Source organism: Suricata suricatta, chromosome 13 (assembly GCF_006229205.1).
Source record: "Suricata suricatta isolate VVHF042 chromosome 13, meerkat_22Aug2017_6uvM2_HiC, whole genome shotgun sequence".
Lineage (NCBI taxonomy): Eukaryota > Metazoa > Chordata > Mammalia > Carnivora > Herpestidae > Suricata > Suricata suricatta.
The window spans coordinates 87,188,116-87,215,485 of record NC_043712.1 but is presented as its reverse complement, the minus strand read 5'-3'; the positions used below and the strand labels follow the sequence as shown (position 1 = coordinate 87,215,485).

The following is a 27,370-nucleotide window of genomic DNA, read 5'->3' as shown; positions in this document are numbered from 1 at the left end:
GGGACCCCCTCACCCGGAGCTTGGGAGAGCCGGCCCACTTTCCCGTGCAGCCCTGGCTGCCGGCTGTGGCTCTCAAACTTCACTCAGCGCTTTAATTACCTGAGAACATGTTGAGCTAAGGCCGCTCTCCAGAGCTACTCCAGGAGGATTTCCGCAGGGGGCCTGAGGACCGGTCGGCTTCCCAACTTCGCCAGGCGACTCCAAACGCAGGGAAAAATTGGAATGCAGCCCTGCTACTCAAAGTGTGGTCTGTGACCGCAACACAGGCAGCGCCCGGGCCTAATAGAAACGCAGGTTTCCAGGCCCCGCCCGGCCCTGCGGCCTCCAGCTCGTTGGAGTCACAAGGTCCTCAAAGAGCTTTAGCAGCACATTAAAGCTTGATAAGAACCGGATGGGACACCCTTTAATGGGGCCTCATGGGGCCTGCTGATTGCAATTAGCTGCATAAGCCAAGAGCCGAGAAACCCTGAGTGATGGTGCGATAATGACCTTGGGGTGGGGGAGGGGCGTGCCAAGAGCACCACCAGGAAAGCCAGTACAGAGGCTTAAAGAAGCTGAAAGCTGCCTCGGACCGTCGGGCTTGCACAGGTGAATTTTCACACCGTCGCAAACCTTCCAGCCAGAGCCCCTCACGGTTGAGAGTTTTTATTTCTTTGCGCTGCCGAAAGCTCAGTATGTGACAAGAGGGTTCTGAGCACTTCCTGCTTATTAATCTAATCCTAAGGGCCACCCACGCCGTGGACGCAAATTCCCATTCTACAGGAGCGCCGAGAGGTTACGAACCTGCCCAGTGCCACCGGGCAAGGCAGGGTGTCGCCGTGGTCATAGTTGTGGATCTGTTTGTCCCGTGTCACAAAAGTAGGGTTTCTATTATGATTAGTGGTGAGGAGGGGGAGTAAAGACCATGGGTGGCAAGCAGACACGGTGCCCAGAAGCAGCACAGGGACCCTCTTGTGAGGTGGCCGGGAGCCGGGAGCGAGGGGGAGACACGGGATTGAAAGGGGGCTTTTCTTCACTCCTATTTGGAGCCAGGGAGTGCCCTCCACTCCTCTCTCCCACCTCACCCTCCAGGGCTCCCAGGGGCCAGCTGGGAGCACCTCCTGGGGACACTGTCCCCAACCCCAGCCCTGCCTGACAGCCTCCTGTCCGGAGATGAGCACATCAAAGCACCTTCAAGAGAACTGGTGAAGACCGTCACCGGACCCCCTACACCCCCAAGAATCAGAAGCGCCACCACCTTCCAGCCAAGGGGTCAGAACTGAAGCTTTATTTCAGTTGGTTTATTTTCAGAACACCACTGGCAACTAGAAACAGGTATGCGAGTGTGATTTTTGTAACTGAAGAGTAAACAAAATAGAAGAGATAATGGAATTATAACAATAAATACACCTCGAATATAAATATACACATTGATATCCCACAGTCATGCTCTGTAAACACTCTGTGCTCGATGTCTCTGTGGGGGACGGAGTTCCACGATGGGTTTGAGGGCTTACACGTGTCCCGTTAGTTACAGATGTTTCCAGAGAGCTGATGCGGGAGCAACACATTACCGATCTCGAAAAGGAAATTAAGTATCACAGAGCAGTCCTTAAAATATTGAATAGTTGTTTGTTCTACAAAGAATGAGCGTTTCTTAAATATTAGACATGGTGAAACAAATATGCTAGCTTACAGATATGTACAATGTACTACTTTATACTTCAAAAATGCAGGAAGATAAATTATATATATATAAAATATATATATAATTTTGGATTGAATGAACAATTCGGTATTGCTCTTGTGTTGGTCTCGCCGTATTGCATGCATGCCCAGGGCACGTCCATGGCTTATCACCAGATGGAGGAGGTACTGGTAGGGACAGAAGGGGGCTCACGGAACCCCCATGCTGATCCCCGGAACGCCAGCGCCAAAGCAATATTTGGAGTTCTGTCACGTGCCGTGGCTAGGTCGGGAACTTCTGTGCCCACGCGCAGCTGTAGGTCGGGGCCTCTGGAACTGCACCGCACACTCAGGATGGGGCCACATACGTGCCAAACACACCTGATTCGGTGGAACCAACCCCTCGAGCCTGAGACACCGGGGGGCTCTCCTCAAAGACTGCTCTGAGACACCCCGCAAGGCCTCCGTGTGGTCCATACAATGTGACATCAGAACGGCGACCCGTGCCCGAGGCGTCCACAGCCTTCCCATAAACCCACGGGCCAAATACGAAGGAACAAAATACATCCTGAACGCAATCCAGTTTTCAATCCCGAAAAGCTTCTCCCACAGATGAAGTTTCACACACTTTAAAGGCAGACAGTGACGGGAGAGGGCGGACGGGAATTCTGACCTGTATCGGTTTGAACAGGATGGTCATCGGGCAGCCTTAGGGACCTGGTGGCCTGGGGCACACCCCAGCCCCCCATTTTGGCCACAAAGTCCTGTTTCTTTTCCCACTTACCCCATCTCCAAGTTACAAACTGATAACATCTCTCTGAGAATAAATATAGAAAAAAAATAGGGATAGGTTGAAAAATAAATGTTCCAGAAAATTCGCCAACTCAGTGTCACCATGAAGCTCCTGGAAGGCATGTCCACTGGGGCCTGAGGGGGCCTCAGGTCTGGCTCCCCGACCTTCCACACCTTCCCTGCTCAGGGTCGCTCTAGGAAGCCGAGAGGGGGGCAGACGGTGGGGTGGCTGACACCTCCACACACGGCATGCACCCCAAAGGGAGTTCCTCACAGGGCACAGAGGATGCAAGAAGACAAGGACCTTTGACCGGAAGGGACCAACAGAGGCAATGCTGAGCACACAGAGCTGCTGCGGGCACCCTGCCCAGAGAGGCCGTGGGGACACAGCAGGTGCAGGACAGAGAGGCAAACCCAACGGGGTGCATGCAGATGTCCCCAACTGGACAACTTGTGCCCAACAGCTGGGGGCTCCCCAGCTCCAGCCCGGCCAGGTGACAACGCTTGAAGGACGGTTCTGGAGTCGGGGCCAGCGTGAGCTATGCCGACTAAAACAAACAAGAGGACTCACGGGCTCTGTCAGCCGGAGCTTTCTGGAAGCAAAGCCAAAACAGATTCGACAGTGGCACAGCCGTTAAGCGGAGGGGGCTCTGCCCTGCCCGGGACAGAGCGCCCGCCTGCCTCCCGCCACCATCCAGTCTCCAGGCCAGCATGCAGAAACTGGCAGAGGCCGTGATTTTGGTTTGGAGGACTGAGGAAGCGCACAAGGTCATTAAGAGAAGATAACGGATTCCAGAGCGAACTCCACACTGAACAGCTCTTGGAAGACGTGTCACAGAGTGTGCAAGATAACCTACTGGGACTCGAATGCATCTTCCCGAAGTCTGCGTCTGTCACCGAACAGCTGCTATTTCCAAGTATTTCGCTGCGGTGCGAAGGTAGGGCATGGATAGATCCCCGTGTCACTCTGAGGAGCGGGTGTGCTCTGTCTCGGGACCACTTTGTCGGCTGGCGCCCAGCTGGACACAGATCCACTCACTGAGAAGGGAAACCATCTTGGAGGGGAAAATATTGGCCTAAGAAAAGCTACTTTCGTTGCATTTATTTAAAATCTGAGGGAGTCTACCCCTCGTGGGTTAAGGGAAGGAAACCACACTTCTAAAACCCTCGAGTGTGGCATTACTGAGGTGCTCTGGGGGACGGCACCCACCTCACTCACACGCTGAAGGGCACGCAGGAGGCCCTCGCGGGAACTCATCTGTCGCTCTGCGGGAATTATTACAGGGACACCTGCTGACCAGGTCCCAGTGAGCTGAGTGCACCCCTCAGAGCGCAGGGCTCCGAGTCAGCTGGGGATGGACAGGGAGCGTGCTCTGGTGGACGCGGTGTCATTTTATGTTCAATTCAGCTACCGATCCAGAAATGGAACAATGTGGGGCTGGTGTCCTCGTCCCCCGCCCCCACCAACCCTAAGGGTGCCCAGCTCCGGAGGCGGGTGAGCGTCAGCTCTCACATGCATGCAGGTGGCACCTAGTCCTGCACTCAGACCGCTCCCGCGGGCGTGAGCCCAGTGCACCGCCACCCTGGGCAGACCCGCCTTCAGAGACACTCAGCCCCCCACCAGGTGCCCTGGGGTGCAGGGTGCATGGGTTCCCATTTCAGCCACTGGGCAGAATCCCTGATTCTGGAGAGGGGGTGCTTACGGGCGGTGGCGTGAAGTGCCCTCTCGGGGACAGTGGGGCACGTCTCGGTCAAAATGCGCTAGTGAACACGTGGGCATCGTACATGCTGCCCTGACGACGGGGTGTCACGGGGGAAGGGGCAGGGGCAGGGCGGGGGCGGGCCCTGACGACGGGGTGTCACGGGGGAAGGGGACCGGGATGCGGGACGAGGGTGGGCCCCTGCCCCGCGCACAGAGGGCCTCACATGACCACGCATTTGCCCTTGAGCTTCTCCTTCCTCTTCTGCTGCTTGCTCTTCTTGCCGTCGATCTGGAGGCTCACGGTCCTGCGCTTCTCCAGGTTGAGCAGCTCCTGGAACAGCTCCTTCACGTTGTGGTTGAGCTTGGCCGAGGTCTCCATGAAGGCGCACTTCCACTTGCGGGCCAGCGCCTCGGCCTCGCCGCTCTCCACCTCGCGGCTCGGGCTCTCGTCGCATTTGTTGCCCACCAGCATGATGGGGATGCTCTCCACGTCCCCCTTGATCTCGCAGATCTGCTCGTAGATGGGCCCCAGCTCCTCCAGCGACTGCCGGCTGGTGATGGAGTAGACAAGGATGAAGGCGTGGCCCTTGGAGATGGACAGCCGCTGCATGGCCGGGAACTGGTGGCTGCCCGTGGTGTCCGTGATCTGCAGCGTGCAGATGCTCTTGTCGCAGCTGATCACCTGCCGGTAGGTGTCCTCCACCGTGGGGATGTAGCTCTCCCGGAACGTGCCCTTCACAAATCGCAAGACCAGCGAGCTCTTGCCGACGCCTCCCGCCCCGAACACGGCCACCCGGTAATCGTTGCTCTGCTCCGGCATGTTGCTGGTCAGCCCGGCGCACACCCAAGAGGCACCTGGCGAAGGAACCAGACATGCGGGAGAATCGGTTTAAAGAAAAGGAACAAAAATCTCGAAAAGGATTGCTTTACCCTCCTTTGATAGCTTAAAAAGAACCCAAGTGATAAATGTCGTATTCGCTCTCCCCGCATAAGAAAATTTGAATGTCACTTAAAAAGTCTAGGGGCGCTTGGTGGGCGGCTCAGTCAGTTAAGCGTCTGTCTTCAACTCAGGTCATGGTCTCACAGTTCATGGGTCCGAGCCCTGCATCAGGCTCTGTGCTGACAGCTCAGAGCCTGGGGCCTGCTTCAGATTCTGCCTCTCCCTCTCTCTCTGCCCCTCCCCCACTCATGCTCTGTTTCTCTCTCTCTCTCTGTCTCTCAGAAATAAGTCAACATTTAAAAAATTTTACAAATTCTAAAACAACTCTGTAATTCTAAATCCAGTAATTATGGTCAATGTTCAGTTTCCAATAGGGCAGCCCATCTACTCAGTAACTGACTGGAGTCAGTCTGTTTTTTTCTCCTTGGACCATGATTCTGAGTACTCCCACCTGAGGAAAGGATGCTGCATCAGCCCAAGGGAGATGGGATCAAGGAAGGGTAAAGGGGAGAGGGAAATCAACCACCTTCCCAACACACACAGTCACACACACATACAGCCACACAGCCACACACACACAATCACACATACAACCACACACACAGTCACACACACATACAGCCACACACACACAACCACACACACAACCACACACACATACAGCCACACACACACAATCACACATACAACCACACACACATACAGCCACACAGCCACACACACACAATCACACATACAACCACACACACAGTCACACACACATACAGCCACACACACACAATCACACATACAACCACACACACACAGCCACACACACATACAGCCACACAGACACACACACAACCACAAACACACCATCACACACATTTTCACACACAATCACACACATAATCACACACAATCACACATACAACCACACACACAGTCACACACACATACAGCCACACACACAACCACAAACACACAGCCACACACACACAATCACACACAACCACACATACAATCACAGAGTATCCTTATTGTTTTACCCCAAGTACTATGAGCACTTAATAGTTAGGTCATAAAAATATGTGGCTTTTTATAAGTGCAAGAAGGAGAAGGCTATTCATTTTATTCAATACTTAGAGTAACTCATGAAATCCTCAGCATAAGTGGTGTCACTGTCCCTCGTGCACTGGAAACACAGATGGCATGGGGGCATGTGACATCCCTGACTTCACATGCCTGGTGACAGGTGAGGCTGGGAGGCACACCAGGAAGTGGCTGCCCGGACAGGGAGCCGGCCGCGGTGGCTTGGGCACTCGTGAGGCCCTGGTGTGGACTGCGTCACTGAACAGCCAGAGCTGACGGTTAACTATGAAGCTTGGAGGGTCCTTTCATCCAAGTCAGATTTCAATCAAGACGAAAATGATTACGGCTGCCTTATTTGTAGGCATTCCCAAGAGTCAAGTGCCACCAAGACACCTGAAGAAACTACCACCAGTGCTTGTCGCAGTAGAATGGACCGCGGTTTCCCTTTGTCACAAACCTCACCCCCAGCCCAAGGGGTAAACGTGCCGTCCTCACATGCAGATGATCAAATATCTCATCCTGTCCCTTCTTTGGTAAGGAAGGACATACAGCACACAAAAAAAGTGAGGAATTAAGCAATATCTAATTTTTTAACCTATTTTCTCCAGGAAACCATAGTGCTAGCATTCACTTTTCCCCTCTTAGAGTGACTTGGGACCATAATATAAGGTACCGCGCAACAAAGGCATCTTCAGATGATTAAATGTAATTAGCTATGGAAGCAAACGAGTGTGTGCAGTAAATATGTCCCTGAGCAGACAACCTGAGATCAAAGCCCGGGCCTTCCATCTTCTGATTTCTCTCTGGGTTCCCCATGCATGTTTGCCTCCAAATCTGCTCAATCCAATAGTCAGCCGTTCTTGTGTGCACTTTGGAATCCCTAACCTACCAAGAAGCTGAGAAAACATCAAATGCCCAAAGAACATATAGCAAGATATCAGGTAGTTGATTAACAGCACAAGGCTTCGGGAAAGCCCGCTTAGGAGTTTGGTCAGTCTAGTAAATGCTCGTGAGATCACCATGATCCCCTTAAGAGCACAGACTTGTAATAAATCGTCCTACATTTTCAAAACGGCAATGGCCTTTGGGATCCGGCTCGAAACTTCCCACAGGCTCAGAACAGCTCTCTTTGTGCTGGTGTCTGCGCTCAGCCTCGCCTTGCATTATGGGTATTTAGCTGCAGCATGGAGTGAAAGCGTCTTCCTGGAAGGGACCGTGTCTTCACGAGTTCTGCATCCTGAAATCTCTGAGGCCCTGGTCATGAGCTCACACTCATCCTGTGTGGGGTGAGCATGTTGTGCTAAGGTGTCCTGTTATTCAACTAGCAACCACAATATAGAAAGCCAACATTAAATGTGACTAGGAAGACTGTACAGCCAGTCACGTGTCCAAGAAACACCTATGAACTTCCTCTACACACCAGGCTCTGGGGGCGGGGCCAGGACCTGAGGCCGCAGCTCTGTGCTCCTGGATCTGAGGATGAAGTGAAGAAGTGAAAAGATGACTTGACAGATATTTGATGAATTACATCACGGCAGCACTGCCAAAGAGAGGTAGGTCTGAGGGAATCGACTCCAACCTGCGATTCCAGGAATGACTTTGCTAAGAAGTTTGGGAGCAGGACCCCAAAAGATACACAGGAGACAGGCAGGCAGAAAGTTATAAAGGTTGGGGTGCCTGCATGGCTCAGTCGATTAAGTGTCTGACTCTTGACGGGCTCAGGTCATGATCTCACAGTTTGTGAGTTTGAGCCCCGCATCAGGCTCTGTACTGGTGTTGCAGAGCCTGCTTGGGATTCTCTCTCGTTTTTCTCTCTGCCCCTCCCCTGCTCTTTTTCTCTCCCCAAATGCATTTTTTAATGGTATAAAGGTCACTGTTTTATAAGCATTAAAAACCCCTCTAGACAATAGGCAGACTTGGTGCTTACCCAACAGAAGCTCCCAGCATTAGGAGACAGATAGCACAGGAAGGGGTAGATTATATCCTGCGTGGCTGCTGCCATGGTAAAGTCATGAACAAAGGCCAGAGAGAGCCTGGTGGGGCCCTCAGAAGAGACTTCACAGAGGACAGCGTGAAGGGAGGAGGGAGGAAGGGCAGGTCATCCGGAGGACAGGGTCCCTTGCAGAGGTACACAGCAGGAACACAGCCAACATAGTGCAGGGTAGAGAGCTGACACGCACGGACGTCTGGGGCAGAGGTGGCTCAGCAGGCGAGCAGTGGCATCAACAGTGAAGATTAAAGGCCAATGGGACAAGTAGGTTTGGGGAAGCTGAGCAGGACACAGCTGGGCCTGGGTTGGGTTTGCAGGGCACATAGGTAGAGATGGGTATCTGGTAGGTGACTGGGCTGTGATCTGAAAACTCAGCAGGGAACTCCAGTGTAGGGATAAGGATGTGGGGTTCATTCATATATAAATAGCACAATAATAAGTAAAAATCAGTCAGGGAGAAGACATATAGCAAGAGAGAAGACCAAATGCCAACTCTGATACGAGAGAGCTGGGTGACTTATCTTCTTCTGCTTTCGGCACCTGAGTTGTCTGCACCAGAAAATGGAGACAGTAGCACCACCCTCTTCACAGAGCTGCTCTGGAGGGTGTGTGAGCCAAGGGCTGACACTTAGCACGGCTGAGGCCCAAGCTCTCTAGGCAGAAGAGGGGACTCACAAAGGAGCAGCAGGGACAGGAGGAAAAACTGGAAAGAAGGTAGCAAAATGCCAAGAAAACAAAACAAAACAAAAGTCAAGAAGTCACGGAGGAGAAGGAAACTATAGCTCTACACACCTACGTTAAATGAGAACAAAGATCTCAGATCAGTAACCCGATCTCCCACCTTACAGGGGCCAGGTAAACCCAAAGGAAGAAAAATGCAGGAAATCTTAGATTGCAGTGAAAGTTAGTAGAATAAAGAATAGGAAAACAATAAAAAAGAATCAATAAACCCAAAAGTTGTTTTTTTTTTTTTAATATCCATAAAATCAACAAACTTTTTGCTGGACTTACCAAAGAAGCAAAAAACCTCGAATTGCTAAAATCGGAAGTGATGGAGGAGATATCACTACTGACCCTGCAGAAACACAAAGAGTTATCAGGACTCCTGTGACCAGTTGCATAGAAACATGCTACATAACTCAGCTGAGACAGACCCAAACTACCAAAGCTGAATCAAGCAGAAATCAAAAATCCGAAAAGACCTACATAGCAAGACAATCAAAACCATCCACAAAGAAAGCCAGATCCGGGAACTTTCACTGGAGAATTCCAGCAGACATTCAAAGGATTAATACCAATCCTTCACAAATTCTTCCAAAAAGTTGAATAGGAGGGTACACCTGTCATTCTGAGGCCAAAATTACCCTGATACCAGCTAAAGACACAGAGATGTGACAAGAAAACCACAGAGCAGTATCTCTTATGAACAAATACAAAATCCCCAATGAAGACTAGCAAACTGAATCCGCCAGTATATACTAGGGATTATACAACACAACCAAGAAGGATTTATGCCAGGCATGCAAAGTCGGTTTAACATCCAAAAATTAATATAACATACCATATCAATAAAAGACAAAAAAATGATCTCAGGAGGTACAAAAAAGAAAAAATCAACAAAATTCAGCACTCAACCATGATTTTAAAAAATCAGGAATAAAAGGGAACTTCTTCAGCCAGAAGCAGAGGGTATTATGAAATATCACAGCGAAGACAATACTTAATGATGAAAGACTGACTGTTTTCTCACCACAATCAGGAAAAAGATCACATTCCCAACCTTGAAACTTCTATTTACCATTTTGCTGAAGGTTTTAACTAGGAGAATAAGTTCAAGAATGTGAAATAAATGCGTCCAGATTGGAAGAGAAGAAATAAAACTGTTTGTTGCTGGAGGCATAACCCTGTATTTAGAAACTTTTAAGGAATCTTCCAATAAAAACCTTAATAAACTACTTCTAAAAGATTTCAAATATCTGTATAAAAATTAACTGTATATCTCTACACTTGCAACAAACAATCTAAAAATAAAATTAAGAAACCAATTCCATTTACCATATCATCAAAAAGCATAAGATACTTAGGAATAAAATTAATCAGGAAGCATAAACATTATACTCTGAAAATTAAAAAATATTGCTGAAAGACACTGAAGATCTAAAAACGTGGAAAGGCACCCACGTTTACGTATCGGAGGACCTGATTTTGCTAAAATAGCAGTATTCCCCAAATCGGCTACAGATTCAGTACAGTCCCTACAAAATTCCAATTGGCGACTTTACAGAAATCAACAAGCTGATTCCAAAGCTCACCTGAAAATTCAGAAGGCCCAGAATAGTGAAACAATGGTGAATTTACAAAGAAAGAAAGGAAGGGGGGGAGGAAGGAAGGGAAAGGAAGGGAAGGAAGGAGGGAGGCGCGGGACAGAAGGGAGGAAAGACAGAAGGACGGAAGGACTGAAAGAAGGAAGGATGTTGGAGAGCACACACTTCCTGACTTCAAACTCACTGGGGGGAGCAGAAAGACACTATACATGATGACGTGGTCTACGGATTCTGAAACGGATTCACAGATACAGAGGGCAGGTCCAGAGCGCCCATTGTGAGTAGTAATGCATTAAAGTGGCCAGCTCCACTTTGTCCCTACTAGACAGGTGCTGGAAACAGCCCCCATGTTCATGGTAGAAAAGGAATATTCATACCATAAAAAGCAATGCAATGAATTAATACACCCCTGCGATCAGAAAAAGCGACACCAAGAATGGCACAGGCAACGCGCTGGTGGAACGTGACAGGTGAGATGCGATGGACGCCCGCGGATGTGTGAAACACGGCCCATCCTCACCGGCCGGTGGTGACGGAGGAGTCGCACGGCGGTCATCCAGAGTGCTGGGAATGATTTTATTCATTCAAAATTATCATGGAAGTGAAATATCAAACATTTAAAAATATCATTTAAAAGCCAGAAAACCTAATAGCATTGATTCTGAGACCCAAGTTAAAAGGAAAGTATCCTTGGAGATGGAGTGTGAGAGCTTCGATTTGGGGGCGGCAGGAGGTAAGGAAGTATGGTCGGTTAACGGGTACATCCCAGGCTAGAAGGGAGTTCTGCATCTCGCAGTGCGTGTGGGAGCGATGACAGCCGAGGGCTTCAGGAGAGAGGAAGGGACAATCGCCTTAGGGAGGACTGTGTGTGGGGATCGACTGTGCAGATTCAACACAGCACACCCAGAAGCAGGCAGGAGCCCCTGAGCTCCAGGAGCACACAGGGTGGTGGGTCCTCATGGACCCCACCCAGACCAGCCCCCACCCCCGCCATGTCTCAGCTTGACGCTTTGAAACAACCAATGAGAAGGGACATAATGCATATACTTACATGGCAATGAGAAAGAATGGAATCTGGCCATTTGTAGCAAAGTGGATGAACCTCGAGGGTGTCATGCTAAGCAAAATAAGTCAGGCAGAGAAGGACAGATACCATATGTTTGCACTCATAGGTCTAACAGGAGAGACCTGGCAGGGGACCATGGGGGGGGGGGAAGAGAGCAGGGGAGAGGGAGGGACACAAATCATGAGAGACTATTGAATACTGAAAATGAACCGAGGGCTGGAGGGGGAGTGGGAGTGGGGAGAAGGTGATAGTCATGGAGGAGGGCACTTGTGGGGAGAAGCACGGGGTGTTACATGGAAACCAATTTGACAATAAACTATTTTTAAAAAAAGAAAAAGAGATTGTAAAACACCCTTCCATCCACACAGAGGCCCCTTCCTTCGCCAGCCTTTCCAGAAACAATGACTGTTAAAAAGAAGGGAGATCCAGTTATCACTCCCTGGTGCTCACCAGGAGGAGTTTAAACAGTGCGCTCAGTGCCTGAAGCAAAGAACTTTCATGTCCTGACGTATTGACGTCGGACAGTTTAGTTCTCTGAAATTAGCTCAGTACCTTCCTCCGTTGTCTGATTTGTGTTGGTTACCCTCTATTTTTAAAGTATATGCCGGGATTTCCGTTTTCCAGATATAACATTTACAATTTGTTCCAAAATGTATATTCAGTCTTCTGTACTTGCCTGCAGGTTGTTTCTAAACCCTATCAAGAAACAGCTTATTAAAAAGGTTTTGCAAAAATTTTCACTGCAGAAAGAGAGAGTAAGCCTGAACCCACGGGGTGGGGGAAAGGTCGCCATCAATCAGACTTTGCTGACAGATAATTTTCTGTGTCCACGTCATTGGGAGTCCTGGCTTGGGTTGGGGTTTTTTCACCCTAGTGTGTGTGTTTGTTTGCTTTTGTACCTAGGTAACTCTTAGTTGCCAATTTTTCTTTTTAAAATGCTTATTCACTTTAGAGAGACAGAGGATAAGTTGGGGAGGGGCAGAGAGAGAGGGAGACACAGAATCCGAAGCAGCTCCAGGCTCCCAACTGTCAGCACAGAGCCCGATGTGGGGCTCGAACCCATGAACTGTGAGATCATGACCTGAGCTGAGGTCAGACGCTTAACTGACTGAGCTCCCCAGGCGCCCCGACTTGCCAATATTTCTATTTTAATCTATTATCACCTTGCTTGGATCCATCCTGTGTTTTGGTATGAACATCACTGATAAATTCTTTCCAACGGCATTAAAACTTCTGAGTCCGTGCCCTTTTCCTGTGACTGATGCAATCCTGCAGCCAAACTAAGTTCAAAATATTTTCTTCACAGAATTTAAGGACTATTTATTTTTTAACTTGACCATCATCAGGAATATTGATGTGAAATCCGGAGGCAGTATGATACCCTTTCCTCTGTAGGGAACTTGGGATTTTCCCTTCTCTTTGGCAGCATGAGAATTTCTCTTTATTCTGAGAGTTATGCCATCTCACCAGGATATTTCTGGAACTGCTTTTTGATGACATTATTTCGGGGGGTTGGCGGCGGATTAAAAACCCGATCATTTCTGCAGCGTGGGGAAAATCTCTTTTCTGTTTAAGACGTGCATCATCCAACCCCTCTACTTCTCTCTCTTCCTGGAACTCTCATCAGATGACGGCCCAAGCGTACCTGTTCTTCATTGCTCTAGAAGCTTTCTCCTCATACTTGTGATCACCTTCCTCGTCCTCTGGTTTTCTGCCTCTCATAGGAGCACTTTCTTATCTCGGGAAAGGTGATGCCGTGCTGACTGTCAACAAGAATGCAAACTGAGATTGGTCCTTGCTGCTCTTGGCACATATCTGAGACCTCTCCGCTCTGCCTGTTCCCTGTGATTGTCCTCTTTCACCAAATGTCACGGGTCCCTGATTGTTCCCTGATTTATGAGAGGAATCACCAGTTGGCGGGGAGAGGCAGCTAGGGTAGCTTCTCGGGATGCACAGCTGTGTCCCCCAAAGTCTCTGCCCTGAACAGGACGCCTGTCTGGAATGACGCCCTTCTAGTTTCCTTTTCTGGAACTTACCAGGACTAAATGGTCTCTATCCCCTTACCCCTCTGAAAAGCTCATGCACAGACAAATGAGGGAACAGATCAAAGAAAGTTAGTAAATAATCCATCCCAAAGTATCATAAAATGTAAAAATATGTCTTATAATAAAGAATTCAAAATGAGATATTTAAAATACTGAATATTAGGTTAGAGATACAGTATTAAGATTTATAAGAAATATGCATTTGATCATTCAGATGATGAAAATACTTTTTTCAGGGGCGCCCGGGAGGCTCAAAGTGTCTAACCTTGGCTCAGGTCATGATCTCACAGTTGGTGGGTTCAAGTCCCGAGCTGGGCTCTGTGCTGACAGCACGGAGCCTGCTTGGGATTCTCTCTCTCTCTCTCTCTCTCTCTCTCCCTCCTTCTTTCTCTGCCCCTCCCCATTTGCACTCTCTCTCTCAAAATAAGTAAATAAACATAAAAAGAAGTCCTTTAAAGCTACTAGTAATAAAAGATGGATCACTTAAATAAAGATAAGAACTATTACTGATTTTACAACACAAATAAGGACATTTTAAAAAGAAATTAATTTTCAATGGAACGTAAATTCTCTAGGTAGGAGAGTATATTTTTATATATTTTTAGAACTTCAATTTAATTAAAGATTCATTTCATGCACTTTCTTAGAGAACCCTAAAAAATGAAAGATTTGTTCGTTAGTGGGAAACTTGTGCCAGATTGTAAAGAGTTAAACAGGTATGGTTTGTCTTTCCCTAAGGAAGCAGACGCGATTTTCAGGAACGTTGCTTTGTGGTGTTCTGGAAACACCCCGCCCTGCAATGTAAGGACAAGTGTCAAAGCAGGTGACACATCTGTGCCCAGATAGCGGAGCCACCAGCCCATGGTGGTGGGAAGGGGTGGCACTCAGGGATTCATGGCAAGACTCACAACATCTGCAAAAACAAAACAAGTGGGGAGACACTGAGGCATGTCTTGGATTGGAAGCATCAGAATACACTTCTTTAAGACTTTCATTGTCAAAAACCAAGTAACCCCACAGCTGAGGCACAGAAAAAAGATTCATCAGTGTCTGTCTGATACTATTCCAGAAAGCATCGTGCTCAGGAATGCCAAAGGGCCAAATAACATGCATTTCGAGGCACTTTTCAGACTACCAAGAGCCTGGCCATGTTTGGGGCATTTTCTGCTTTATTCCTCTTCTTTCCACAAGGTGTGGGAAATGAAGAGGCAAATCATGTGAATAAAAAGCAGCAGCATCTCCTTGGTGGAAGGATCGGTCACCAAGGTTGACCCTCTGGCTCGCCCTGCAGGGAAATGAAACACCAAAGCGTGAAGGCGGTGGGACCCGGGTGCTCGGTGGGCACAGAGAGAGAAAGCATTCAGGGTGGGGCGCGCAGGCTCAGGGTGCTGTGTGCGCAGCCCCGGGCCCCTTCACCATAAGCCAGAGGAATGTGGCTGCATATGATGTGTACTTGCTCAGGTTGGTTTCTAGCTTTAGCCAAATAAAAGGTTGCAAAATTGGTAAGTGGATATTAAAGACCTCGTCAGACAATCATCAACTAGTTTGTTACCTGTTTCTAAGAGTCAGGGCCAAACCCAAGGTCATGAAGATTTACCCCTGCTTTATTCTTAGAGTTTTATGATTTTAGTTCCAATATTTAGGTCCTTGATCCACTTTGAGTTAATTCTTGAATCCCGGGTGAGGAGGGGTGCAAGGTCACTTCCCTGTGGATGTCCCCTGTCCCAGCACCATGCGTTAAAGAGACAATTCTTCCTCCATCGAATTATCTTGAGCCCCCTTGTCAAAAATCAGCTAGCTACTGGGGCTCCTGGGTGGTTCAGTCACTTAAGCATCTGACTTCAGCTCAAGTCGTGATCTCATGTCTGTGAGTTCGAGCCCTGCGTCGGGCTCTGTGCTGACAGCTCAGAGCCTGGAGCCTGTCTTCAGATTCTGTGTCCCTCTCTCTCTGCTTCTCCCCATTCCCACTCTGTGTGTGTCTCTCTTTTTCTCAAAAATAAACATTAAAAAAATTTTTTTAATCAACTAGCTATAAACATGAAGATTTCCTCCTGGACTCTCCGTTCTATTCCATTGGTCTATAGTCTATCCCTGTGCCAGGAACACACTATTTTGTCTACTGGACTTTTGCAGTAAGTTTTGAAATCTGTTAAGTGTGAGGTCTCCAGCTTTGTTCTTCTTTTTCAAGATTGTTTTGACTATTTGGGACCCCTTGCAATGGCGTACAAATAAATAAATTGGACTTAGTCAAAATTTGTGCAACAAAGAGCATTATTAAGAAAGTTAAAAGAGAACATACATGGGGAGAAAATATATATTGCAGTGAGGATCTATAATAGAAAGAATATATAGAGGACCTTCACAATTGAATAGCAAAAAAGAAGAAAAAACAACTAAAAAATGGACAAAGGGCTTGTATAAACATTTTTCCAAAAAAGTTCTACCAATGGCCAAGAAGCACATGAAACGATGCTCAGCACCATTGGTCACCAGGGAAAACACAGATCAGAGCCACACTGAGCCCCTACTGCATACCCAGAAGGATGTCTACTTTCCAAAATCAAAGCAAAAGACAGAGAAAAGAAAGCAATCAGAAAATAACAAGTATTGGAGATGTGAACAAATTAAAACCCTTGTGCATTATGGGTAGGAACCTAAAACAGTGTAGATACTGTGGGAAAATTCAACACAGAATTACCATATGACTCAGCAATCCACTTTTGGGTGTATCTCCCAAATAACTGATATACAATTGATATATAGATGTAGATCTACAATTAAAATAATTGAAAAGATACTTGCACACCGTGTTCACGAAAGCACTAATCACTACAGCCGAAAGGTGGAAGCAAACCAGCGTCCGCTGAGACGCACGTACAAGCCACACATGGTCTGTCCACACAGTGGGGCTCATTCAGCCGGAAGGGGGAAGGTTCTGTCACCTGCGATGGCGTGGATGAACCCCGAGGACATTATGCTGTGTGAAGTCAGTCAAGAAAGGACAAATACCACAGGATTCCACTCATATGAGGTCCCCAGAGTAGTCACATTCCCAGAGACGGAAAGCCACATGGTGGGCGCCAGGGCTGGGGGCACAGGGAGCCGAGAGTTAGTGTTTGAGGCAGACAGAGTTTCAACTGGGGAGGGGAAGAGTTCCATGGATGGACGGAGGTGTGGCAGCGTGGACGTGCTTACGGTCAGACTCACACACCTGAAAATGGTAGCTTTTCTGTTCTGTGTATTTTATCACGACAAAAATATATGAGTGTAAGTGAAAACATTTTTGGCAACAACAAAGTGACTTCTAAAAGACCACACTCCTGACATGAGAACAATCGCCTGCAAGCAGCCGGCACACAGCCTGGCTCCTTTCTCCTCCACGTCACTCAGTGGAAGCAATCAGGGTCTAATCTGATCTGACAAAACCAAACAAAAATCTAATTTCCTTAGGAGACCAATCACCACTTGCATCACTGGCCCTACTTATATTCTGCATCACAGGTAACATTAAGCATCACCATCAGCCAGGGCATTGGAAACCCAGCCCAGCCCAGCAGACTCCAAGTTCCAACATGGTGGCCACTCCCCATGTGAGTTTCCACTGCCCTGAAGGAAGGTGTCCCGCACTGGATTTTGAGCACTTAGTGAAAAAAGAATGTTAAATTGATAGTGATTGTGATATTGATTATAAGTTAAAATGATGTTATTTCATATACATTGGGTAGTGTAGATTTCTTCACCTGTGCCTTTAGTTTTTAAAATGAGGTTACTTTGGAAAATGTAGAATTACAAATGTGGCTCATTTTGTATATTTACTGGTATGCAATGCTCTAGGATGAGCCCTAATACTTTTTTTTAGCAGTTTACCAGTATGTTATAATGAATCCAATGCGTCACAAAATGTAACTAAACGTGATTTTTTAGAAAATTCTTAGAATCCTTTTCTACTTCATAGTGAAAGCCAAAAAGCCCCAAGCCAGAAAAAAATACTCATTTTCCTGCTGCGGGAAAGTATATAAAATAACACACCAAAGTGCAGGGTGACAAACTAAAATGCATTCTTCCTCCGAATCCTCTAGAAAGATCAATGGAAAGTAATGCTTATGGTAGGAAGAAACCAACCTTCGACGTTTCTCAGGAGAGAGATTTGCAGCAGCTGAGAAAAAGTACCAAAGTTTCAAGCACACTTCAGTGCATCCATAATTTGCTGGAATGATTCTCTTTCAATGATCAGATGCTTCGGCATGCACACATTCTCCTCTCAGTCTGTTCGCAGTCGCTCTTCCCACTTCTTCTCCAGCATCCGCACCACGAAGGCTGGGTCCCTGCAGGCTTCACTCAGCAGCACATCAATGCCCCCAACCCATCACAGGGAAACCTGGTCACAGGGAAGCACTCAGCGTGGACTGAATGAGCATCTACCGTTGAAATACATTTTTATGAGCCAACCAGTGAAAATTGTACCAGAGAAGACAAATGCTTCCTTTAAGAAAACAAAATCAAGGTTTAAAAAACTCTCCATAAGAGTAACCACTCATAGGTCGGCAATGTCCACTTTATGAAGGGATATGTGGTAACATTACAGAGACAGAACCAGAGGGGACAATCCAGGACAATCCTGTATCATCCAGGAAGTGCTTCCAGTGAGAACTTGGAGCCAAAAGTCGGCAGGAACCACCGGATGTCATGCATTGTCCCTTCACCTACGTCACTACTCCCCTCCCATCCCACCTCTGGGCACGCTGTCCTCTGTGTTTTTGAATCTATTGCTGTTTGTTTAGTTTTTCGTTTTTCAGATTCCACATATAAGTAAAGTCATATGGTGTTTGTCTTTCTCTGCCTGACTTGTTTCACTTAGCATCACACCCTCTAGGTCCATCCCTGTTGTACCAAATGGCAAGATCTCACTCGTTTTTACGGCTGAGACCTCCGTGGTCTATGTGCATCTTCCTCATTGATTCATCTGTCAGTGGACTCTTGGGCTCCTCGCACATCTTCACTCTCGTAAATATGCTGCAATAAACATAGCAGTGCGAATATCGTTTTGAGTAAGAGTTTTCATGTTCTTTGGGTAAATACCAGGAGAGGAATTACTGGATCATATGGTAGTTCTATTTTTAATTTTTTGAGGAACCTCCATACTGTTTTCCACTGTGGCCGCCCAGTGTGCGTTCCCACCAGCAGTGCACAGAGTTCCTTTTCCTCCACGGCCTCGCCAACACTTGTTATATATATGGTTTTTTTCATTTTCATCCGCCCTGACGGATGTGAGGTGACATTTCACTGTGGCTTTGATTTGTATTTCCCTGATGATGAGTGATGATGGGCATATTTTCATGTGTCTGTTGGCCATCTGGATGTCTTCTTTGGTAAAATATCTCCTCTGGTCCTCTGCCCATTTTTAATAAGATTATCTGGGGGTTTTTGGTATTGATTTATATAAGCTTACATACTTTACATATTAACTCCTTATTAGATATATTATTTGCAAATATCTCCTCCCATTCACTAGATTGCCTTTGTATTTTGATGGGTTCTTTTGTTGTTAGAAAAAAAAAAAAGCTTTTTATTTTCATGTAGTCCCAATAGTTTATGTTTGCTTTTGTTCCCGTTGCCTGAGGAGACCTACCCGTAAATATGCTGGTAAAGACACGACTGCCTGGGTTGTATTTTAGGAGTCTATGGTTTCAGGTCTCATATTTAGTCTTTTACCTCTTTGAGTTTATTTTTGTATATGATATAAAAAAGTGGTCCAGTTTCATTCTTTTCCATGTAGCTGTCTCCGACTGGTCTTTTTAATTTATTTTTTTAAGTTTATTTATTTTGAGAGAGACAAAAAGAGAACGCACCAGCAGGAGCAAGGGAAGAGCAGAGAGCATCTCAAGCAGGCTCCGTGCTCTTAGCGCAGAGCCTGACCTGGGGCTCAAACTCACGCCATGAGATCCTGACCGGAGCTGAAACCAAGAGTCAGACGCTTAACTCACTGCGCCACCCAGGTGCCCCCAATTGGTGGTTTTTTAATATAAAGTAGGTATTTTTAACTTATAATAGGCAAGAACATATAATATATATACCATATGTATAATATATGTATTATACATGCATACAGATAATAGATACAATATGTTATATATAGCAAGTATTTTAATATATACAAGTAATGTATAATAATATGTAATATATAAAAATAAAACCTTCAAGACACAGCAAACCCTTTAACATGCTCTTCAAGGAGATTAGAAGCCACCACGGAACCTCCTGCAGGATGCTTACCAGTCATCTTGTAGCCAAGAACACGGAAGTGTTGCAGAACTAAAAGATAAGTCATATGTTGTCTTTCATGCAATAAAAAAACAATTGTTCTAAATCCACCACCATTTTCTGCGTGGCAGATGGCTTTCAGCAGTGCGCCCGGAGCAGGTAGTTTACAAAAACAGGCACATCTCCTCTGTGTCTCTAACGTTAAGATGAGATTTTAGACAGGAGAGGGGGACACAGTACCTCCTTTGGAAAAACAACCGGATGGAGACAGCAGTTTGAAAGAGATGCACGAAATGCTTCCAGGAGAGGGGGACACTGAGATGGGGACAGAGGCTGTTCCTGGACTTGGCCCCCAACAAGAGGAACAACGGACACCCCTTCAGGAGCCAGACGGCACTCGGAGAGCCCGGAACGCCAGGGTGAGGCGGAAACACCCCCTCACCACAGAGACCAGGACGGACAGGTTACCAGGGGCAAGAGTAGGGGCCACAATGAGCATGTCACCCCATCCCTAGGACAGCACAGCACCACGAGGAGGGGTCTCCCCGGAGCCTCTGCTTCCTCAGGGGGAAGAAAGAGAACCCAGGTGGGACCACCAGCCTGCCCCGGCCTTGAGGTCACTGCGCAGGAGCCCCTGCTCTGATTCACACCATGGGAACTGCAGGGAAATAAGGGGTGGGAGTGGGGGCTTAGCTACCAGCAATCTGACTGTGAATAGAAAAGCTGAACAGACCGGGGCGCCTGGGGTCTCGGTTGAGCATCCGACTTCGGCTCAGGTCATGACCTCGCAGTTGGTGGGTTTGAGCCCCGTGTCAGGCTCTGTGCTGACAGCTGGGAGCCTGGAGCCTGCTTCCGATTCCGTCTCCCTCTGTCCCTGCCCCTCCCCCACTCACACTCTCTGTCTGTCTCTCTCTCAAAACCAAATGAAACTATCTTTGAAAAAAACCTAAATTTGAAAGAAAAGTTTAGAAAATCTGAACAGACCATTACACTCAGGGGATTGAATCAGCCATGAAAATTCTCCCAGTGAAGACAAGCCCAGGACCAGGTAGTTTCCCCAGTGATTTTACCAAACATTTAAAGAAGAATTGACACCGGTGCTTCTCAGACTTTTCCAAAAAAATGCCACTCAACCTCGTTCTCTGAGGCCAGCGTTACCCTGCTACCCAAACCAGGAAAGGGTACTGCTGGAAAAGAAAGCGACAGGCTAATCCCCCCGATGGGAACCCACGCAAAGACCCCTAACAATCCTGGCAAACTGAATTCAGCAGCACACGGTAAGGCTCACTCACCGTACTCTAGTGGGATTTATCCCTGGGCCGCAAAGATGCTTCGAAGTATGCAAATCAACCCATGTGACAGGCCACAGCAGCAGAATGGAAGAAAATAACCGTATGACCATCTCGATGGAGTCAGGAAGAGCATCTGAGACGATCCAGCACCCACTCATGATTAAGAACACTTCACAAATTAGGCACAGGAGGAACATGTGTCCCACATTGTAAGACCGTGTATGACAAGCACACAGCTAACACCGTGCGCAACGGTGAAAGCTTCCCCCTAAGACCAGGAACAAGGCAAGGCGCCCACGGGCACCTGTCCTCCTGAGCACGGTCCTGGAGGTCCGAGCCAAAGCAATCAAGCAGGAAACGCAACAAAAGGCGTGAAAATTGGAGAGGAAGAAGTAAAACCGTTTCTATTTGAAGATGGTATGATTTTATGTAGAGAAAATCCGAAAGCCTCAGCCCAAACACTCTGAGAGCCAATCAATGACTTCCACAAAGTTGCAGGATACGAGACACATGCAAACATCCCTAGCATTTCTACACACTAACAACAAATATTAACAAAAAAAGAGAGATGTTCACGGACGCATTATTTACGAAGGCCGAGACATAGAAACAACCTTAGTGTCCATCAGTGAGTGAGTGGGTGACGTTGTGATATTTCGCACCGAGGAAGATTTTGCAGCCATTAAAATAAGGGACTGTTATCATTCAACACGGACAGACTTTAAGGGCATTCTTATTCTCAATGAGATAAGTCAGAGAACGACGGATACCGTACAATTTCATTTATATGTGAAATCCGAAACCAACCAGCAAAAACCCCAACCCCACCAGGAAAGAGATCAGACATGTGGTTACCAGAGATGCCCGGCAGGGAGGGGAAATTTGGAGGAAGGTGTTCAAAATGTCCACCCTCTGGGGCACCTGCGTGGCTCCGTCGGTTAAGCATCTGACTCTTGATCGGACTCAGGTCAGGATCTCGCAGTTTGTGAGATGGAGCCCTGAGTCTGGCTCTGTGCCGTGGGTGTAGAGCCTGCTTGGGATTCTCTCTCTGCCCCTCCCACACTCATGCACTCTCTCTCAAAAATAAATAAATAAATAAATAAAGAGAAATCTTACAAAGTCATGTTTTTAATCTTTTTAATGTTTTATTTATTTTTGAGAGACAGAGACAGAGTGAGCAGGGGAGGGGCAGAGAGAAAGGGAAACACAGAATCTGAAGCAGGCTCCAGGCTCTGAGCTGTCAGCACAGAGCCCGACACAGGGCTTGAACCCACAAACAGCAAGATCATGATCTGAGCCCAAGTCAAGTGCTTAACGGACTGAGCTCCCCAGGCGCCCCTTCCATATCACTTTAAATCAAAATCAGGTCCACGCTGAGGGAATCAATGGGAAAGTGACAACTGAGGAGGCCAGCGGGATGAAATGCAGGTCCCGGGAGGGCAGCCGAGCAAGCGCGTTGAGAAGGTGTGCTGCAAGCACAGGATGCTGTGGCTGCAGAAGGAGCACCCGCGTCCCTCAGGATGGGGGGAGACCTCCCAGGACTGACTACGTCCCCTGTGACTGTCACTGTTGGGTGCAGCTTCAGAAAGACTGAGGTCACCTGGATGGCATCTGGACAAACCGTGAGGATGGACGCCGGCCCTGGTGGCCAGCGCCTTGGAGGTCAGAGGCTGATGGGAGAGCAAAAGCAAGGGCGTGGAGGCAGTGCCTGTGAAGCACTGATCAATATTCATCTGTGTCTGCAGTTACCAGGCAGGGCGGCAGGACACGCCGTCAAAGGCTGTGGTACCGACGGGTCTGGAATCCAGTGGCAGGTGACACGGGACAGTCCTCAGCACCAGCGATCCCCAGCGGTCTTCCGGTCAGAGCTAGGAGCCCCAGAATCCTTCCGGGGCAGACAGACTAGAGCCACAAAAATATCAAGCCGGGGGTATTCTTGTGCATGCACGAATGCAGTTAAAGAGGCGGGGCTGCCCGTGGGGAGATGAGCTCAGTCAAGGAACAGAAGGGAAGAGCTGGCAAAACAGGAACAAGGATTTAACCAGACAAAAAATAGGGAGTCCCTGCCAGGCCCAGCTCAAAAAGCAAGATGTAAAAAAAAAAAAAAAAAAAAAGAGTAAGATTAATTGGAGAGTGTGTACACCAGGTAAGCCAGGAAGGGCCAATGCCGAAGGCAGAGGCTATCCAGAGCAAGGTGCCAGGTGAGATCACGGGCTCCACGCCAGGAAGAACTATCGGGTACAGGGAGAGGGCGCGGACCTGGAAGATGCTGGTCCGATGACACCCACCCCCCGAAACAGCCCAGGAGCCCCCTGCAAGGGTGGAGAGGTCCTCCACAAGCTGTGTCTTCTGCTTCGGGCATCAGCAGCCCCGAAGAACAGATGAGGGACCCGAGACCCCACGGCGCTGAAGTAACAGCGGTCGACGCCGGGAATTAGCAAACGAGCCAATCCGAATCAGCAACCATTGAACCGGGGGCTCAGGATGTGAAAACGTTCAGGAAGGATTTTTTGTTTCGTTTCATTTGTTTGTTTTCACAGTAATATCTAATACTGGCAATGGTCCCATATTTGCTTGAAAAACGCGATAGTCACATTAGGCAGCTAGTAACGGACGACTGTGTATGTTTTCCGACCCAACCGCCAGAAACAGTCCCTTCGCAAGAGCATAGATCTGATGCATAAAGGAGGGTAGGTCCTGAAACATTTAGCGCATATGTGGAGTGACGATCGGTACGGAGCCAGCATCATAATCAGGTGTGACTACAACTGGATCCCGTCAAAGGGGATAGATGGCGACCGGGAGCTCACCAGTGAGGAAGACCGATAAATGGGAGCATTGTGGCCCCAGTGTCCGGCGACGACGCCACACACAGGGGTCTTTAAGCCCCGGGGCGTCCTCCACACGCAGAGGGGCAGCGAGACAGCCCACAGGTCTTAGGCGCACACAGGTGCTGGGGGGCGCGGGTGAGAGCTGGGTGGTAGGGTGAGGAAGGTGCGTCCAAGTTCATAACAAGGAAAATCCCACCGAGCTGGACTTTTGATGTGGTGGAACAGAGTGAGTCCTGGCCTTGCTCCGGATGCAGAGACCCAGACCCTGACCATTTCCCCCCTGGCCCAGGATCAGCAGAAGGCAAGCTCTACTTCCAAAGCCACAGATATGCCCCAATAAGACCATCAGGCTGGGAAGGTGATGCAGGATGGAAAGTGTCCCCTCCAAGGGCCCCTCTGTCTGAGCTCCTGTCGTGAGCACATGGACCCTTCTGGACTCCAGCTTCAGCAAAGGAGGGGGCGGTCCATGTGTTTAATTGGTTCAATTTAACAGCTCCTAGTGTTTCAGCTTCTGAATTACTTTGTCAAAAAGTAATTCCATAGCCGTGCTGGCCACTGCAACGCCACCAGCTACACAGGCTACTGACCCCTTAAAATGTGGCTAATCTTGTTTCAGATTCTGTGTCTCCCTCTCTCTCTGCCCCTCCCCCATTCGTGCTCTGTCTCTCTCTCTTCTCTCTCTCAAAAATAAACAAACATTTTAAAAAATTTTTTAAATGTGGGTAATCTAACTTGAGAAGTTCCATAAAAGTAAGACTTAGCATGAAAACAAAAACCTTCTTAAATATCTTATCTGTATTTTGTATCAATTCATCTTTAAATGGTCATTTTTTGATAGATTGGATTAAAGAAAATGTATTATTAAAATAAATTACACCTGTTTATTTTTACTTTTCTAACGTGACCACCAGGATATTTTCATGTAAGCCTGTGGCTCACACATTTTGTCTTGGTTGGACAGTTCCGATTCACAGGACAACACTTGGCTGCACCAGGGACCCTTCTTTGCCTGACTTTGCCAGTGGTGGGAGCAAACAATGTGAGGGCACATCCGTTCGGAGAACTTCCAGAACACTTCGCTGGTGAAGGAAGAGAGGCTTGCAAGACACGTCATCCAGTAAAAATGAGAGCAGAATTTGCAATCAGTGAAACAACTTCCGTCAATCCTTAACTGCACGTGCGTGCACCCATCCGATCTTGTACAAGAACATTAGCCATCGTGACGGCGGGACAGCCATCGCCTGCCTTTTGGATCAAGAGCGGATACTTTCCTAGAAAAATCATAACCAAAAATAATGTCCTAGAAATCGGCTATCTTTAAAGAGATAGCTGTCCATTGTAAATGCCCAAATCAGATGGACAGAGAGACAGACAGACAAATATATAGAAAGAAAAATAGAGAAAATAGACATAGATAAAGATATGGATGGATGGATGGATAGATAGATAGACAGACAGATACCCAACTCACCTTGTGAGTGGCTACCTGAATTGAAAGTTGCAGGTCAGCACTGAGTCCTCCTTAACTTATACAGTTTTTAGGCAACGTCCTCCACCCAGAAAACCAGATGCTCCTCCTTATAACAAAGAAATTTTTTAGTGCAGAAATGCACCTCATTCATCTAGGGGGGAAATGCTGCTTTTGTCCAAATCAATAGGTAACTTGTGATGCACCAACATATCCCCTACGGCAACAAAGTAACAACCATGTTTTCATTGTCACGGATGCATTCTCTTTTTGACAAAGAGCCCTCGTTATTTTTCCAAGGGTTTAACGTTTCAGTAAGCCATGCAGGTCCCCGCATGGGGACAGTGCTCCCTGATGGCTGAGAACACCAGATTGGCAGACAGGAGCGCGAAGGCACTCCCACAACCCAGAATTCGATTTGGCTGTTTTCTGAGTCTCTCCTTAGGAACAACTATGAAGCTGTAACAAGAAGAGATTCTGGAGGTTTCTGCAATAACCAAGCACACATAATTGCCATCTGCAGAGGTAACCAAGGAGGAGGAAGCAGCGAATTCCAGCTCTGTGAGACCGTCCCTTCTGCCCGATGCCCTGCCCGTGCTGCCCAGGACCATGGCCCTGTTACCAAACTACGGCCCCGTGTTAAAGGCATGAACACGGTTCCCTGCGTTGTCTCTTCTCTTTCTGCAAGATGAACTCTAGGTCTCCGAGTGCCAGCCCACAGGAGTGCCGGGCTCCTGCACCTCCAGAGAGAGAACTGTTGACAATTTGCAATTTCAGGACATGACCAAAAACCAAAACAAAACAAAAAACCCAAAGAAAGTATGATTCCCCTCCCCCAAGTTTGTTAAATTTATTCTAATTTTACCCTCCCTTTTCTCTCCCTCCCACTCCACCTCCTCAAATCCAAATGCCACTGGAAAAGAGGTGCATTTGGACTGATCTGGAATGTAAAACGCTCCGGGCTTTCATGGTTACCTAGAAAACCTTCCTTAAAAAGAATATTTTATAGGTTTTTAGTTCAAAGCAGGAAAGGTCTCCTATGCTGACTGGCGTCTCACGTGGAAGGGGGTCGTTCGAAGATAATAAGGGCGAATATGTAGAATAAATCCCAGAGGACGGTGCGCTGTGTCACCGCACGGTTAGGGCTGGATTCCTCCACGACACTGGATTCCTTCACCGGCCCGTGGACGGACCGGGGACACACACGGCTCTACTTTAGAAGTCTCCCAAACCCCCAAGGGTGGGTATTGGAGCTTTAAAGGAGAAAACCAGCATTTCCTTTCCCGGATGCACGGAGGGCCGAGGCAAGCTCCGAGGGCGAGAAGCCAGCAGCGCCTTGCAGGGAGCCCGGAGCCCACGGGAGTCATTGTCATTTTGGAGAAGCCACATTTCTTCCAACTAGACCCGGGGTGCGGCCCTCACTCCCCCGGCCCTCCCACTGGGCCGCAGCCAGGGGGCCTGCGGGGCTCGGGGCACATTTCCGAGGAGAACTGAAATACTGAGCCGGTCCCGGCCGAGCCCGTGAAGGGCCGCGGCGCGGCGGGCAGCGTCCTGGGCGCACGGCCGTCACCGCGCGCTGTCCACCTCCCCCGTGGAGCCCCAGCTCCGGGCACTTCCGTACCCCCGCTCCACAACTTCCCCGCTGCAAACACCTGCGCCGCGGAATCTTCTCAAGCACAGACTGCTGTTTGGGAAGGAATCCCAAATGATGTGTAAGATGCAGATTTCTTTTTCTTTTCCTTTTTTTAAGAACACGTTTTAGACCAGGGCACCGCGACGCGCACCCTCCCCGCCAGGGACAGAAATGCGGCTTCCCCCTCCCCAACTCCCGGGGCCGGGCTGCTGACTCGCCCTCCCGATGACGGCAGTCCCTCCTCGGGGCTCCAGGGATGCCCGGCCACTGGTGCCCCACTGCGGGCGCCG

The 27,370-nt window shown here is 48.2% G+C and overlaps 1 protein-coding gene across 2 annotated transcripts in view; it reads right to left on the bottom strand.

Annotated features, from left to right (window-relative positions):
• Positions 1-1,238: 1,238 nt before the first annotated feature.
• DIRAS2 (DIRAS family GTPase 2) overlaps positions 1,239-27,370 on the bottom strand; it is a 26,404-nt gene continuing 272 nt past the window's right edge. Inside the window, exons 1-2 of one of the 2 annotated variants that reach the window (XM_029920881.1) lie at positions 22,898-22,918; positions 1,239-5,014 (exon numbers count right to left, since the gene is read on the bottom strand). In XM_029920881.1, the coding sequence (XP_029776741.1) occupies positions 4,380-4,979 (600 nt within the window). In that variant the 5' untranslated portion in view covers positions 4,980-5,014; positions 22,898-22,918 and the 3' untranslated portion in view covers positions 1,239-4,379. Of the gene's footprint in view, positions 5,015-22,897; positions 22,919-27,370 lie in introns of those variants that run through there. The other variant, XM_029920880.1, reaches the window with a different exon arrangement.